This window comes from Xenopus tropicalis, chromosome 2 (assembly GCF_000004195.4).
Source record: "Xenopus tropicalis strain Nigerian chromosome 2, UCB_Xtro_10.0, whole genome shotgun sequence".
Lineage (NCBI taxonomy): Eukaryota > Metazoa > Chordata > Amphibia > Anura > Pipidae > Xenopus > Xenopus tropicalis.
In genome coordinates this window covers 109,286,511-109,304,679 of record NC_030678.2, presented here as the reverse complement: position 1 = coordinate 109,304,679, position 18,169 = coordinate 109,286,511, and the positions used below count along the sequence as shown (strand labels likewise).

The 18,169-nt window shown below is 36.6% G+C and overlaps 1 protein-coding gene across 1 annotated transcript in view; it reads left to right on the top strand.

Moving 5' to 3' along the window:
- Positions 1-18,169, top strand: part of ranbp2 (RAN binding protein 2) — a 43,304-nt gene that overhangs the window by 10,846 nt on the left and 14,289 nt on the right. The window contains exons 8-20 of the mRNA XM_002937658.5: positions 134-224; positions 988-1,197; positions 1,621-1,802; positions 2,649-2,821; positions 4,902-5,025; positions 5,656-5,817; positions 6,111-6,248; positions 6,461-6,607; positions 7,568-7,735; positions 8,597-8,680; positions 8,989-9,127; positions 11,626-11,720; positions 11,894-16,463. Coding sequence (XP_002937704.2) covers positions 134-224; positions 988-1,197; positions 1,621-1,802; positions 2,649-2,821; positions 4,902-5,025; positions 5,656-5,817; positions 6,111-6,248; positions 6,461-6,607; positions 7,568-7,735; positions 8,597-8,680; positions 8,989-9,127; positions 11,626-11,720; positions 11,894-16,463 — 6,283 coding nt within the window. The remainder of the gene's footprint in view (positions 1-133; positions 225-987; positions 1,198-1,620; positions 1,803-2,648; positions 2,822-4,901; positions 5,026-5,655; positions 5,818-6,110; positions 6,249-6,460; positions 6,608-7,567; positions 7,736-8,596; positions 8,681-8,988; positions 9,128-11,625; positions 11,721-11,893; positions 16,464-18,169) is intronic.

Here is an 18,169-nt window from a genome sequence, read left to right as displayed (position 1 = left end):
TCTAAAGATTTTCTTGTCTAACTCTTCTGTTCCTTAGATTTTAACATTTGACTGAATAGAAAGTATTGGCTGTTTATAAAGATAATTGAATTTAGATTTTTCCCTAATAACTTATTTTTCATTTTTTAAAAAGGTTCCTAAGCCAAAAAGTAAGCCTGTTAAAGGGGAGGACAACGGACAAGGTTTTCTAGAAGGATTAGCGTTTGACCGGCAAAGTAAATCTGGTAATGCACCTTACCACAATTAACACAAAGTAGTTTGCCTTCACATTTTGTTTGTTTCATTTTAATTAGATACCTCTATAGGTCTCTCCACATAAATCCTCATAACTTTTATGTTTTATTTGCAAAAGTGCGTATTTCCATTGAAATATTTTTTTTTGTATAAGTTAATTGTCTTCTCACTGTATCTACTTGCGCTGTAAAACACTGTGGAAGACAATGGCATTTATTTAAATAATATAAATATATATTTATATATATATATATTTATATTTATATATTTATATTTATATATATATATATTTATATTTATATATATATATATATATATATATATATATTATAAATACTTAATTTTAAAGTACCTACAAAGTGTTAAATAATACAAGAGGAGTGAAATTCCTGCCCTACAGAGCTTGCAGTCTAACGTATAATACTAGCACTCTAAAATGTTAGTCTTTGAGTTTAATATTGAAGAATTCTAGTTCACTTATAGGAACTATTACTTGGTATGTTTTGCCTGTTTTATTTATCTCTTTTAATGAGTGTCTGACGAAATTGCCAGGAGAGGGGGAAGGCCTGGACAGGGTCCAGCTCAACCTTTGTTTGTGTCCTGTTTGTGTGTGTGTGTGTGTGTGTATATAGGGAGTTTACCCCTTTATCTTGTTGAGGTATAAAAACAGTACATGTCCTTTTTGTAAAGCACATTCAGTCTGTGTTTAATGGCATTAATAGTGTTGTATCATTTATCAACCTCTCTCCACAGGTCACTTATTGCTAACTTTGAGCCATGGAAAAGAGAACTTCATTAGTGAGGTTATAGAAACTTTTGCAAACCAATGTGGGCAGTCTATTTTACTGAAGTTTCTGTTTGAGGACAATTTATCGATGCAAGATTCTTTCATGGGTAGCGATGATATAAGCTATGCCGAGAATCGTGTGCCGGACCTAAATGAGCTTTCCCAGCTTGACAGTGGTAAGTATTTCATTAGTTTGTTTTGTTATTTTATTATGATGTGCTCTGCGTACATCCATGTCCTCAAGCTTCTCTTCTCTCTTGGTTATGTTGTAATCTTTTATCCTTTTATCCTAGTTATTTCTCTGTGGATGAATGAAATTATACTTTTTATAAAAAGAGTAATTTATTTTAAAGGTTTAAATTTCCTTTAATAAATCAGCATCATTGTGAAACTGTCAAGGTACATTTTAAGGTGTTTTCCTTTTGGAAATTGGTTTATGTGAAATTTTTAGGAAAATATAGATCTTGATTAATTTCTTAAGCTAATGAATGTCTGATATTATAAATGCTTGTATGTGACCAGGAGATCTTGTATGTACTTTTAGTTAGGTGATTGGAATGTGTGCTTATCACATGTTGTTTTTGCTTTTTCCTATATAGGTTCTCTTCGAATACATAATGGTGATCTTCAGCACCTAACTTGGCTTGGGTTGCAGTGGCACTTTCTAGCAAATTTACCTCCATTTCGCAAGTGGCTTAAACAGGTTTTTCCTCGGGTGCCCCAGGAAACTTCAAGACTTGAGTCCAATATTCCAGAATCTATCTGTCTTCTGGATCTTGAGGTGTATATAACTTTGTCCAAAATAAACTATTAAGCACTGCATTTGACACAATAACTGTTTTCAAAATGACCCCTTCCTTTGGCCTTAAAGAGAACTATACCCCCGGGCTATAAAAGCCCCCTTAACTAGGATACTGCCTTGACCACCCTCACTTCTCCCTTATCGTATAGTTTAATATTAAAAACTGTCCCTATCTCTAACCCCAACCTAAAAGAGCAGAGTAGCGCAGCTGTTTACCTGGCCAACATCTTCCCTGCAATCGAACAGTCTTCCGGTCTCTCCACCAATACAGGCCCTACTTGCGCATGTGCAGTTGGAGGTAGCAGGTAATCTGCTAAAACTGCGCATGAGCGCAAGCAGGGTCCATTTTGTCGGTGAGACCCGAAGAATGTTCACTTGCAGGGAAAATATCGGCCCTGTTAAACGATCAACGTGACCTATAGGGAACTTTTTATGTGCATACATATATTGAAGAGTATATTTTTTAGTGTCAGTGTCATTTTAAGGGGTCTTTTGTAGCCCGTGGGGTATAGTTCTCCTTTAAAAGTTGAACAATTATTTGTGACTTGGCCACTGCCTTTTTACTGTTGTCCTGATAATGTGGCAACAAACCAGCTAGGTCCTCAATTTTTTTATTTTGCCCATGGCAGAATAAACAATTTGTGCCTCCAGCTAAGACGACCACTCATTTTATTCTTTCTTTATCCAGTGGCCTGCATAAGTGAATATGCATACTATTACAGCAGTCTACATGTAAAGAAATTGTTATTTCTAGAAATTAGTTTTTTGTTTCCAACTTTTCAGCTTTTTATTTATTGGTTTATACTTTGTTTGTATTTTCTCTAGGTATTTTTGCTGGCAGTTGTGCATACTAGTCATCTTCAGTTACAAGATAATAACACAACAGCTGATCCAAACAGACCTCGATGTCTTCCTCTTCCTATCTGCAAACAGCTCTTTACCGACAGGCAGCGGTCCTGGTGGGACGCTGTTTACAACCTTATTACAAAAAAATCTTTGTAAGTTTTTCAGTACTTTTTATGCCTGTGTATTTTATATTTGTAACTCCTTAGTCCATGTAATACGTTTTGTTAAATATATGGTGTATTCTTATGTGAGCAATAAGCTTGCAGTTTTAAGATGTGTTGTCTTTAGGTACAGCAGTTTTTTTCATGGGACCTATCTATTGTCTAAAAAACCAGCTTCACAAACCAAGAATTGGTTTAGAAGTAGGTCCATAATTTCAATAACCTGTGCAGTAGGACACTTTATTATATTATGAGGGATGTAGGTGACCCAGTCTTGATAGCATTTAGAACCTCAATACCCAAAAAAAGGATGCTGCTATTTTTAGTAGATTTTTTGTTTCATCGCCATTTTCTGAAATGGCAGTTATGTTACCATAGGGGAAAATGTGCAACCTTACTTAAGCAGGTGAAACTATTTTATGTATGTTATATCATCTGAACATAAAGATAACAGAACCCTCTTTTAATTTAGCAGGTAGATCTCTCTGCATCTTTGTTAATATAAATGTAAATTTAAAATAAATAGTCAGTGTACCTCTTTTAAGATTGTCTTGCATTTTGGTATCCTGCTGTTGAATTGTCAGGAGCTTATTGTTTCTATAAATACATTTGTATTAAAGGGATACTGTCATGATTTTATGGTATACTTTTTATTTCTAAATTACGCTATTTACATAGCAAATAATTCACTCTACCATTTAAAGCCAGACTTTGATTTCTTACTATTGAGTGCTATTCTGATATCTACTGGGAGCTGCTATCTTGCTACCTTCCCACTGTTGTGCTGATCGGCTGCCGGGAGAGGGGTGATATTACTCCACTTGCAGCTCAGCAATAAAGTGTGACTGAAGTTTATCAGCACAAGTCACATGACTGTGGCACCCTGGGAAATGAAAAATAAGGCTAGCCCCATGTGAAATTTCAAAATGAAATTTACAAAAACAGATTTTTTTTTTTATAACAGATTTCAGTGTAGGATGCTGTTGGAGACGCTCTATTAACTGATGTGTTTTGAAAAAAACTTGTTTTCCTGTGACAGTAGTCTTTTAAGCTGTTGTGTACTGGGGATAGAACTATGTATGTATACACTCTTACAGATAATGAGAGGTACAGGGCCAGAATCCTTTAGATTGGTAAAGTTACAAAACCAGTGCTCCTTTGTCTTAGGGGCATATTTATTATGCTGTGTAAAAAAACGACGAGAAAATTCGCCACACATCGCCAGGGTTCGCCGTGTAAAAACGACATAATAACGGCGTAAAAGCGGCGTAATTTTTTTACGCGTTTTTTCTTCCACCGGAACTTATGGAAAAAAAACAGTAATATCTGGCGTTCAGACGGCGATCTTTGCCATTTATTTTACACAGCTTTTTACTCATAAAATAAGTCTATCATAATAAATACGCCCCTTAGTGATTCCAGTTGTAATGCACAAAGTAAATATCCTATAAATTATACTCTGTAATGCACAAAGTAAATATCCTATAAATTATACTCCAGCCATGAATATCCTGTAAATTATACAAACTGCTTAGACAGATTTTAACAGATATCACATGACTCACTAAAACTAACGTATATTATATGAAATATCATACCCCCTTTTGCAAAATATCATATTAGAACTTACCCTTCAACCTCCTTCACGAACTGTAATATCCTTATTTTTTTACAACATGGGGGTACCTTATTCTTTAATGCATTTATTTGGCATCCCACTTTGTGCAAATTCCCTCAAGCCTGCTTTTAACATGGCACACACATACCAGCTCCTTGTCAGTTGGGCCTAGTACTTAATACTGGAAATATTTAGTAAAACAAAGTTTTTCTCAAAAAACCATGACACAATAAACATAAAATGTTATCATTTGTGCATCTATTAGAAATAAGTCTGGACCAAACTGAACCTTGTGAATCCGGAAGTCCAGTTGCTTTAGACTAATTTCTCCTAAATACAGCATATCCTGGGCTTAATGAATAAAAACGCTTTGTCATACATTATCTCTTGTGCAACATACAGGAAGTGTATTTTTGAATGGGAAATTTTAATTTACTGAGCTTTTTGTTACAGACCTGGCACCTCAGCAAAGCTGCGTCCTGTGATTCAACATGATCTTACTACTCTAAGAGCTCAGGAAAAGCATGGCCTGCAACCTGCTGTTCTTGTTCACTGGGCAAGGAGTCTCCACAAAACAGTGAGTGTGTTGCGTTGAAATCCTTCTGTTTGAAAATTAAAGTCATAATGATTATGATTTTGTTGAAACTGAGCAGAGAACTAACATAATAGCACAGTTGGCATTTTGTCCTCCACTGCTGCCAGATGGAAAACAACAGCAGTCACCTAAGTCCACGTGTCACCACTTTATTTTTACTATAGCCACTTTGATCTCATGCTCTTTCAAGATTATAGCAATGTCAGATTTCCAACATTTACATTATCTAAACAGCAGGGGGCTCTATCATCCTTAGAAAGTCCAGTAGGGTTAGAAGAAAGGTGGCTATCCCAGCAGTGCAAATAGATTGTATGGTGTGAATGTTATGCAGATTCTTAAATAGAAACTAAATGTTTCGAAATATTTTTGTATCTTGTATATTTATTTTGCCAATTCTGTGCAAAAGTATGTTGGATACTATCCAGTATGTTGGACTGTATATTAGTATGAATGGTTCTTTAGACAGATTGTTGAATAAAAAAAGATGTGTTTAATGCAAGTTCAGTACTTCCTGTTTACAATTTGTAGTTAACAGACTCAATTTGTAAAGATATTTGTAATGGCTTTCATAAAAGCTTATGTGTTTTAATCTATCTTTTATTGTGATTACAGGGTTACAGTCTGAATTCCTTTTATGACCAAAAGGAATATATGGGGCGCTGTGTCCACTACTGGAAGAAACTTTTGCCACTTCTAGATTTGGTCAAACAGAAAAAAAGCATTCCTGAGCCAGTTGATCCTTTGTTCAAGCACTTTCATAGTAAAGATATTAAGGTAATAGCTAGGAATTGGCTTCTAACAATATTTTGCTTTCATTCATTTAGCTTTCTGAAGTAAAAGACCTGTCCATGCCCAAAGTAGAATCCCATTTAGATTTTCTCCTTAAAGCTTTTCTTCTGCATATTTTTTCTTATTGATATGAAATGTAGTTTTCAAAAGATGGGAGAAAAACTACTTTACTGTGTTTTTTACATGTATTTTGTACATACTCCTGCACTATTAGAAACCCCAGTGGCCTGGTTTTTGGCACAAGTAAACAGTTCTGACAGTTGCTATCATTCATTTAGCTTTCTGAAGTAAAAGACTTAGAAGATGACGCATGCCTTGCCTTTGCAACACTGGATTTAGTTGACGGAAAAACAGAGGATGCAATAATAGCATTTGATGCTGTTAAGAACGTTGTTGCCTATTGGAACCTTGCTTTGGTATGTGTTACTACTCTGCATCTTCTGTGTTTAGTTTGACACACTTCTGTTTTACATTAAAATTGCCTATATGTAATTTAATTTTATGAAAAAACTATCACAAGTAGCTGATGAACTGATGTGCTGGCTATAATGAAGCAGATGATATTATCAACACAGTATTGCTTTTAACCTGATGAAATAGAAATCTATTCTTGTAATTTTTTTTGTAGATATACCAGCGTAAGGCCGAAGAAATTGAAAATGATTGTTTGCCAGCAGAAGAACAGGAAGAGTTCCAGGAGTGCCTGCTTAAGTGCAAAGGCTATTTGAAAATGATTTGTGATGAATATAATGCTGATCCTTCCATTGCAACATTGGTAATAAGACAATTTGAATAAAAGGGCTATATGTTGATATTATTTAGATATAATATTATAGTTCTGTCGATAAAGTCTATACTTGCTAGTGTTTATCCATTAGTCCCCTAAATTACCCGGAGAGGCCCATTTATCAACATTCTGATTTTTGTCGTTTTAAGTTTTTTGAAACCACACAAAAAATTTGAGTTTTAGAGCAAGATGTCAACTTTATGGACATTGGTAAATATTAACAAGGCTTTGGCCTTTCTCCATCAAAGTGTTAGATTATCTGTGTGGCTAAAGACACAGAGCTGTTCATACATCCTGTTGGCTGGTCACAATTATAATGACTGAGGTGCTTACTGGTCCTTGTAATACCATAATCCAGCTCTAACTAACTCATTTCTTTGGTGACTTGGCCCAACGGCTAAAGTCTCTGAACAGCTAGTTAAGGTCCACCAATGAAGTAGGCAACTTGCTTAAAGATGACCTTACCAATTGGCATGCAGAACATAGTGTTTTCTGTATATTTGCTGATATTTCTTAACAATTCACACCAAGGTCTTGTTTGTCTTTAATGTGATCTAGAGAATATAGCGCTGAGCACACAACATGGCAGTGAGGCCTAAAGTAGTGTTGTCATGCATATAGAAGGTAAAAATAAGTTAGTTACATTTTCACTAAAATGCTTTCAATGCTGTCTTGTATATTCCAGATAGCTTCCTAAGAAGCTTCAGTAGTGGGTAAATACTGTAATACTTCAGTAGCAGGTAAATACTGTAGTTGTGTTTTAAATCTTTAAAATGGTGGCTGATTATTTAGAGTAGAAGCCAGTCAAGTATATTTATACTTAACATTGTTGTCATAGTACCGATGCCTTTACTGTGTGGAAATAAATATTCTTTGATATTGCTATAGATATTTGCAAGCAGAAATTCACTCTCAATTGTTAAACCGTAATATTTTGTTTTACTACAGTTGCCAGTTCCAGTTGAGACTGTGATTGAGATGCTGGAGTCAGTGAAGCAGAATCTTGGAGAAGCGATGGAAGATCGTAGCCTGGGCTTTGTGGAAAATCATTCAGCAATAAAACATTCCACACCATCACCCTCCAAGCTGTCCATATCGCCCAGCAAACCAACTCGGGTATTTTATTAAAAAAATGCAGCTGAATTTTGATTATCTACCTTTTCTTGTCAATGAATACAGTCTTATTTGCTTCATATAAGTGTATGTAGAAGCCAATGATGAAACAAATTGCTAGAGAAACTGTCCTGTTACTTAATTGCTCAGGATATTTCTTCTGGTGGCTTTGCTGTGGGTGTCAGGGAGAAGTGAGGTAGAGAGCATTGAATTAAGGGTAGTGGCTTTGCACATATGAGTCACATGTTTGCAAGGGATATGCTCATGTCATGGGCTGCAATGCCATTTCATTCATAGCAAGGCACAGAACGATTACACCAACTTTATACTTTGGGCTAACATACCCCTTTAAGAGAAGAGTGAATATATTGCAAAGCTTAATAAACCCAATAATTTATACAGCTAAATTGTATATTAATATGTAGGGTATTGCTGGAGATTTGCAATTAATATCCATAATTAGCTGGCAATTCTGATTAATAACCGAGAACCAGCAGCTGGTTTTGGGTTCCTTTTGTGCCCTTAGATGCCTACAGTTTGTTTAACATTTGTAAACTGTATGCAAAATTACCTCTAAAGTCAGTTTCTTAAAATTCTTTAGAAATAGGGTAAATTAAGGTGGTTTAATTGGTTACAATTTAACTCAAACTACTTATGTACCAGTATGTGATGTTCTTTTAAAGCTTTCATGGCAGCCCAAGGCAACTACAGCCCATTAGCAGTGGAAAATCTGTGCCTCCATAGATGCAAAACTATGCAAAAAAAAATTAGCTGGGAACAGAAAGTATACAATTAAATCCTGATTTTGTCAAACAAGAAGGTAGTGATAATAAAAACTGAACTATTTTATTTTTGTTTTTTTAGTTTTCTCCCAAAACGCCACCACGTTGGGCAGAAGATCAAAAATCTCTACTTGAAGTGCTCTGTAATAAAGTAGAAGCATTGAAGGTAAGGGGAGGTTAACATTTGTTTAATAAAAAGGTAACCAAAGCTTTTACTGTCTAGTGCCACTTAAGGGTGCCTACATGCAATCCTAACATGCTTTGTTCATGCTTGGTGGCCCTAAATTACATTCTACACTTATGTGGCTTTCCTCCAGTCCTGTTGCATAGAACTTATGGTGTTAAGCCTAATAACTTCTATACCTTCAGCTGTCACAGTTTCTGCTTTTTCTACAGCTACCATTCCTGCATTCCATACACATATTTATATGATGTACACTTTTACTTTTAATATTTTGTTATTTTGTCTTAAAGAAAGAAGTTCAAGAGCTGAAACACAACAATTCGAATGCAAACGCTTCCCCTCATAGATGGCCTAATGAAGGATTTGAGCCTGACAGTGTTGCTGATGGCTACCAAGGAACTCAAAGTTTCTATACAGTTCCCCTAACAGGTGAGGCATAACATATTATTCATTATTGTATGCTGCTTGGCAGTGAAAGGCTCCCTGACATTGTTTTGATTTTGAATTAAAGGAAAACTATACTTTCAGAAAGAATACTTAACCAACAGATAATTTATATTATAAGTGCCCTAATAAATAATCTTACCAAATTGCCATGTACATATCTGTACATGTGACCTTTTTACATCTTTTCCCCTTAAAGCTACCATTTTCTGATGTTTTGTGTGCTCTTTCAGTGATCACTTGACAGGAAATAATACAGCTTTATCTAACAACAGAAAGAAATAAGGTGGGGTTGAAATCTTTCACCTGCATGAATTTAAGTTTTGCAGGTGACAAAGGGTCTGGTTATTATCATTAAAGTTTATGATGGAACAGTTGCATGAATTTTGTTCGCCATAGCAGGCATATCCTTACCTTAAGTGCAGTTGAACATGATTGGTACAGGTATGGGAACCCTAATCCAGAATGCTCGGGACCTGGGGTTTACTGGATAAGCGACCTTTCTGTAATTAGGATCTCCTACCTTAAGTCTACTAAAAAAATTATTTAAACAGTAATTAAACACAATAGGATAGTTGTGACTCCAATACGGGTTAATTATATCTTAGTTGGGATCAAGTACATGGTACAGTTTTAATTTTACAGAGAAAAAGGAAACCATTTTAAAAATGTGAATTATTTTATTACAATGGGACTTTACGTAATTTGGATAATGGGTTTCCGGATAAGGGGTCCGATACCTGTACCACAAAAACACTGTGTAATGGTGATGGCCTGTAAAAGAAATGCTTCAGACTGTATAATTGTTTTTTTGTTTTTTTTTACAATGTATTTTGAAATACTTGAAATGTTTGTTTGCAGCATTGCGGGGGGCACTTATAGTCCCAATATAATTTAATATCTTTATTGTAGTATACCGCAAAACTACAAATCTGTGTAACTGTAGTGTTGAAATTTGCAACCTATGTTTAATAGATTAGCACTTCTGTCCCTTACAGTTGTACAGACTACTGTCTGCAGAGAAGCAAGGAAGGTACTTAGTCACTATCACTAACAGCCTATGATTATGTAGTCCCCATTGCTCCTGATATAATGGAGTCTTCATCCTGAAGAGGACATGATATCACTGATCACTAATAGCTGAACAGAAAAACAATATTGCCTGCATACGTAGGAAACTTGAAGACTACACAGGAAGTTTTTACTCTTTGGGTTTCAGAGAACCCAATACTAATTTGCAAAGAGTGGAAAGCATAGGTACTCTACAGCTTCTACCTAAAAAGTACTGGAGATAAGTGATGTCAGCCAGTAGCACATAAGAGTGTGAATTTAAGAAAGACCAAACTTTTCTGGATGCCCAGTTGTTTCTATTCTCAAGAAAAATTTTTAAGTGGTCTGCGATTATCACTGCTTCTCAAAGGCAAGAAATACAAGCTGCTGTTCTCACGACCTCCAGACCTTCAGCAAAGACTAATTTTAGTTCTTTTAATTATTTTTATTTCTTGGCAGAATGTGGAATAAAATCTGTGCAAGTCTTCCAATTTTACTAGCAGCAGAATACTCCAGCTGTTCTCTTGGCCTTGTGCATGCTGCAGGGGGTCATGTGCCATGCTGTTGCATGACAATTACTTTACTTCTTGCTTAAATAATGGCTTTAATTGCCATGCTTTAGTATCCAGGGATTGCTTGAACATCATTGGTAGTCAGAACTATTCAGAAATGTAATGCTTGGCAGCAGATGGAATATTTTATATATCCTAATGATTAGATGTTGAAGCATTTACTGAACATATTCTCAATGCTGACAAATTATTCTTGGGTAGTGCTGTCTGTACTGGCAGTCCTTAATCTGACAGAATTCTTGGTGCATTTTTTTTTTGTCTCTACTTTACTTTGTCCCTTTTATAAAACTTCTGCAGTAGATTACTATAATAAAATGTGGTCTTTGTTTAGGTTAACATGAAGTTAAGTTTGGCAAGTGGATTTATTTTGCTTTTTAGTTGTGTTTTTTTTTTTTTTTTTGTAATTGTCAAATATCAATAGTATATCCCAGTTTTGTTTCAATTTGTATGTTATTTTAAGTATATGAGCTTCTGTTTCATGAGTGTATAGAAAAGATGGCAAGACTATTTTGTACATTATACAATTTGTCTACTTTAGATTTGGATCCATTGATTTGGATAGGGATTGACAGGTCAAGAGATTATGGACTGCATCTGAGTAACTTAATCAACTCAGCATGTACCAAAGTAAATACATGTACATATCAAGAATAATAATGATTGATTTAATCAAGATTGATTTTTGTTCTCTTGGATATCACAGTGAAATAGTTTCATTTTTTGTTAGCTTGCTTTAATATTAGTTAGCTTTAATGTTTGCCTTGTTTGTTTGCCCTAGATTTTTTTATTTCATTGTTCAAACTACCAGTGTGGAATATAATTTAAGAAAATCTTATGGTTTTCAAACTTTCTGCTTTGCAGTTTCCACTTCAGGACCTGCTGCTTACTATGCCCAGTCACCAGCTTATAATTCTCAGCATCTTCTCAGGCCAGCAGCTAATATTACTCCAACAAAGGTAATTTGATACCATGATAATGTGTTTGTTTTAAGAAATTGTTGATTATTCTTTTTAAAATCTATTTTTATTTAAATTTTTAATGTTATCTCTATATTCTATACAAAAATGTAAAAGGTTCTACTTATTTCACCAGTTAAGTGCCTTTCTGTTTGTGGCTTTTTCCCCCACAGACATCTGTGTATGCAATGAACAGATTGCCCCCACAACAACATATGTATGCCTATCCTCAACCTATGCATACACCGCCAACTCAGCAAAGTTCAGCAGCATGTGTATTTCCTCAAGAAATTTATGGTCCTCCACTGCGATTTGAGTCTCCCGCAACTGCAATTTTGTCACCACATAATGAAGAATTTTACAATTACAGTGTTCCACCAGCCAGCACAAATCCACCCCTGCCAGAACCTGGCTATTTTACTAAGCCTTCTACAGCAATGCAGCACTCCAAACAAGAAGTTCCAAAAGTGTCTGATTTGGGGAAAGGTTGCTTAGGTCAGTCAACATCAGAAGGTCAAAAACCATCTCCATTTACTGGACCAATGCAGTCTACTCCAGCACCATCAACTTTCAAGTTTAACTCCAACTTTAAATCCAATGATGGGGATTTTACATTTTCATCAAGTCAAGCAGGAGCGCAGCCAAGTAGTGCTTATACTGGCAGTGAGAGCCTTTTAGGGCTTCTGACGTCTGATAGACCAACCCTAGAGCAAGAGAAAAAATCTTCTAGTTTTGAGAAAATTGCCAATGATGAAAAAAGCATGTTTAGATTTGGGGAAAAGAGCTTTTCATCAGGTTTCTCTATAACTGGAACACAAAGTCAAGATAAGAATCCTTTAGTCTTTGGCCAGACTGAAAACATTTTTACTTTTAAGAGTTCTGCAAAATCTACATTTGCACCTCCAACATTTGGTGTCCAACCCAAAGATGCACACAACCTGAGTGTGGAATCAGATGCAGGAAGTGAACATGCTGCTGCTGATGATGATGGACCACACTTTGAGCCTATTGTACCTCTTCCTGAAAAAATTGAAGTGAGAACTGGAGAAGAGGATGAAGAAGAAATGTTTTGCAATAGAGCAAAACTATTTAGATTTGATGCAGAAACAAAGGAATGGAAGGAAAGGGGTATTGGAAACGTAAAAATTTTAAGACACAGGGTATCTGGCAAGATTCGCCTTTTAATGAGACGTGAACAGGTGCTTAAGATTTGTGCAAATCACTACATAAATGCAGATATGAAACTGAAGCCAAATGCCACATCAGATAAGTCTTATGTGTGGAATGCTTACGACTATGCTGATGAAATGCCCAAGCCAGAGCAGCTTGCTATTCGTTTTAAAACTGTAGATGAGGCTGTTCTTTTCAAGACAAAATTTGAGGAGGCACAAAGGTTACTAGCTTTGACAGAGTCCCCCGTGGCTCCAGTTCAAGAAAAAAATGCAAAATATAAGCAGAAGGTGGATTCTAGCAAGCCAAATGAAACACCCCTTACTTTTGGATCACAATTTGCTTTGAAAAGGGGAGAATGGCAGTGTGATTGCTGCCTTGCTAAAAATGCACCAACGTCCACTTCATGTGTGTGCTGTCAAACACCAAACAAAAACCAGAGCAGCTTAACAAGTTCTACATGCATATCTGCACCATCTTTTACATTTGGCAAGGAAAGTGCTACTAATAAGCTTGGATTTGGTCAGCAACTTTTAAAAAATAAAGAACAATGGACATGTAGCAAGTGTTTGCAGAAAAATGATGCCCTAGTCAGCCTCTGTTCCTACTGCCAAACCCAAAATCAAGCAAAGACTGGCATTTCTCAACCTAACAAAGCCAGTACTGGTTTTACAAACAATGTATCTGCTCAGGGTGATAGTTTGGCAGCAGTGTTTGGAAAAAAACCAGGTCAGTGGGATTGTGATGCATGTTATGTTAGAAATGAACCTTCAGCAAATAAATGTGTTTCTTGTCAAAATACAAAGCCATTGAGTAAAGCTGTTGCCCAAGCAGCATCTTTTTCTTTTGCTCCTGGTGCTGATAATTCACAAAAAAATTTTGGTGCCCAGTTTGCAAAGAAGGAAGGACAATGGGATTGCAATTCATGTCTTGTCAGAAATGAAGCATCTGCTTCAAACTGTGTAGCTTGCCAGAGTGCCAATCCGCAGGCAACAAATAAAGATGCTGTACCACCTGCCCAGACCCCATCTGGCTTCAAATTTGGGCCTTATGCAGAGTTTGGTAAAACACAACCGAGTTTATCAGCTATGTTTTCACGCAAAGAGGGTCAGTGGGAGTGCAGTACATGCTTAGTTATAAACGATGCTTCAAAAGAAAATTGTGCTGCTTGCCAGACTGCTAAACCTGGCTCATCTGCCAGTCAAAGCAAGGAGGTGCCTTTTACTTTTGGTATTAAAGCAAATTCATCACAGAATTTTGGGCAACCTGTTGCGGGATTTAATTGTGATTTCTCTGGAAAAGGGTTCAAATTTGGTATTAGTGACGAAAAATCATCAGCATCAAACTTTGCGTTTCAAGCCCCTGTTTCCAATGATGAATCAAAGGTGGTAAAAGAGGGCTTTAACTTTCCATTGTCTGCCGGTCCTCTTACTTTTAATTTTGGAATATCTGATTCAAATAAGACAAAGGAAATGTCTGCTGGCTTCATGAAGGGTACTTCCACAAACGATAAAGAGTCTGAAACAGCTAAGACTACTACAAAATCTGAAAAAAGCCAACAATGCTCTGATAAAGTTCTAGGCCAGTCTGTACAGAGCTTTTCTTTTGCTGATATCGCAAAAACATCTGATACAGAAGGATTTAATTTTGGTAAAGTAGACCCCAATTTTAAAGGCTTTTCTGGTGCAGGGCAAAAACTATTTATCTCTCAAAATGCCAAAAGCAATGAAGCAGTTGCATCTAATGAGCAGGAAGCTACAGATGATCTTTACAAAACTGAGGAACGTGATGACATCCATTTTGAACCAATAGTCCAACTTCCTGACAAAGTAGATCTCGTAACAGGAGAAGAAGATGAGAAAACTCTGTATTCACAAAGGGTGAAACTGTACAGGTTCGATGCAACAAGCGGACAGTGGAAAGAACGTGGAGTAGGAAATCTAAAGATCCTTAAAAATGATGTCAATGGAAAACTGAGAATGCTCATGAGAAGGGAGCAAGTTCTGAAAGTGTGTGCAAACCACTGGATAACGACTACAATGAATCTGAAGCCCTTAACAGGCTCTGACCGATCCTGGATGTGGATGGCTAATGATTTTTCTGATGGAGATGCAAGGTTAGAGCAGTTAGCTGCAAAGTTTAAAACACCTGAGCAGGCTGAAGATTTTAAGACTAAGTTTGATGAGTGTCAGCGTCTGTTATTAGATATCCCTCTACAGACTCCTCATAAGCTTGTAGACACTGGAAGAACAGCTCATTTGATACAAAAAGCTGAGGAAATGAAAACAGGCCTAAAAGATCTAAAAACATTTTTAACAGATAAAGCTAAACCTTTGGATGAGTCAAATGTGACTGGCTCCACTGAAGTAGTGAAACAGTCGCCTGCAGATGGAACTGAACCCACATTTGAATGGGACACATATGATATGAGAGGAGAAGCTCTTGAAGGGAATTTAGATGACTCTATATATGCCTCTCCACTGGCAAGTAGCCCAGAGAAGAAGAATTTATTTCGGTTTGGTGAATCAGCATCAGGTTTTAACTTTAGCTTCCAACCAGAGCCAAGTCCCTCAAAATCTCCAACAAAATTAAATCATAGCAGGGTGTCTGTGGGCACAGATGAGGAATCTGATGTTACCCAGGAAGAAGAGCGAGATGGCCAGTACTTTGAACCTGTTGTTCCTTTACCTGATTTGATTGAAGTAACAAGTGGGGAAGAAAATGAGCAGGCCCTTTTCTGCCATAGAGCAAAACTTTACAGATTTGATAAAGACTCAAATCAGTGGAAAGAAAGAGGAATTGGAGACTTGAAGATTTTACAGAGATTGGATAATAAATCTGCCCGAGTTGTCATGAGAAGGGATCAGGTATTGAAACTCTGTGCCAATCATCGCATAACAACAGATATAAACCTTCAACCAATGAAAGGGGCTGAAAGAGCCTGGGTATGGACTGCACATGACTTTGCTGAAGGAGAAGGAAAGACAGAATGTTTTGCTGTACGTTTTAAACTACAGGAGGCTGCTGACTTGTTCAAAGAGGGTTTTGAAGAGGCAAAAGAGGCACAAGCTAAAAACTGCTTGCTCACTCCATTTTCTTCTCGTGGCACATCACCCAGAGCTGCTTCATGCGGAAAAGCTGCAATAGCAATACTAGAGGAAACTACAAAAGAGAGAACAGATCAGCAGCCTGAGGAAGACACTTCACTGACAGAAGCTGGCACATCATCTCCTACAGATCAGCCTGCAAAGGCCCTGGTTTCTCCTGCAAAATTTACATTTGGATCTGATGCTGTAAAGAATATCTTTGGTAGTGAGAAGAAGATGCCTTTTGCATTTGGTAATACATCATCCACAAGGTCACTTTTCGGGTTCAGCTTCAATGCTTCTCAAGAAGAAGTGCAAAAGCAGCCTCCCGAAATCACTCTGGATTTTACTTCTACCATTGAGGCTCCGGAGATGTCTGCTCTACAGAAATCATGTCAAGGAAGTGAGCAGAGTCCTATAGTTTCTTCTTCTTTGACATCATCATCAGTATCATCATCAACTCTTATGCAGCCCATGCCAGCCAGAGGTAAGTTTACATGAATGTAAATTATGTTCAGGTAGTTAAATTCAGTTTAATTGAAGATCTGTCTCTTTCTACCATTCTCTAAAGAGCATATTTCCTAACTCTTCTCATACTGCTAGGCTGATGAATGATATTACAAGTAGTAGGTAAAAGAAGGCCTTGGTGTACTGATACTATTCAAAAAGTCGATTATTTATATGGTTATGAAATGCATGGAGGGTAGGTAACGAATAAAGTATAGACCCTTCCAATGAGACATTTCACCTCACCTTTTAAAAGCTGCTTTCATAAACTGATTTATAAACTCACAATTAATGTTTTCCACTCCAACTTGAAATGAACACATGTCCATTTATGAATTTTATGTTTTGTAGGATTTAATTTTAGTCTTTTTAAATCTAATCCTCGTGCCTTTTGGACGTGTACATCTTCCTCAAAACCTGAAGTGGAAGGTACTTTGATGCTTTGTGCTGTGCTAGCACTTGGTTGAGCAGACACTGACCACTCATCAGAGTTTTCTAGCTGTTTGGGAAACTTTTCTTTTTCTTTTTTGATTTTCTTTATACATTTTAACATGCATGCATGCTCTGCATTACAGAAACTGCACTTTGTGGCAACATAAAATTTTATTTTTTTATTAAACAAGTTTTTTCTCTAAGGTTGGTCAAGGATTGTGTGGATGCACAGTGATGTTGCATTGCAAGTTAATATACACAATTTTTGTTTTTTAAATTAAGCTGGACACATAATTTATATATAAATGGTACTAGGATAAGAGAAGAATTTTCTAGTCTGGAGTTTCAGCAGCCCTATAATAGTAATGATGCATGCTTTCAGAGTTTTTAAGGCCATCTTTTGAGTATCAGTGACATTCGCATGCTCATTGTGTTTTGGGCAGCTGTTGAAATGCTAAGCTTTTGGAGGTTCTTGAAAAGTAAGGCTGGTGCTGCAGGTCTGATATTAAAGTAAGAGTAGAAAAAAAATAATGAACAGTTACCCTGCACTGGTAAAACTGGTTTGTTTGCTTTAGAAGCGCTACTGTAATGGAGAAAAAACACAGGTTATATAGCAATAACATATGCTCTGTAGAATACAGTGGGCTTAGATTTTTGTGAAGAACGAATCCCAATGTTTTCTTTAACCATTTAGCTGTATTTAAACTTGAAAAGCTACCCCCCTTGGTTACACAGCAGCTTATTTATTTAAAGGAGAACTACATCCCCATGGCTATAAACGCCCCTTTAACTGGCCTGCCTCAACCCCCCTCACCTCTCCCTTATTGCATTGTTTCTAAAAACTGTCCATATCGCTAACCCCAACCTAAAAGAGCAGAGTAGCGCAGCAGGGTTCGTATCTGCGGAGAGACCCAAATAATGTTTGCTTTTGTGTATACAATACAGTATGCAGTGAATTTGCATAAAGACTTTGTGGGGGCAGGGGAGAACACTGTAGTTGGTTCCATAGTGTTCATGCATTAGAATCCCACGGTTCATCACACTCTGGTACAGCTACTGTAATGATGTGGCTATGATTAGAACTAACCAGAAACTAAGACACACAAGGTTACATTACAGTTTGAAGAGTATATGCAAGTTCACTAATTTCATCAATGGATACAGAAGAACTAGTATCTGCAGTACAACTTCCATAACTAAAGCTAAAGCAGCAATATATTAGTTGTCACTGCGATGGAAGGCAGGATGAATAAA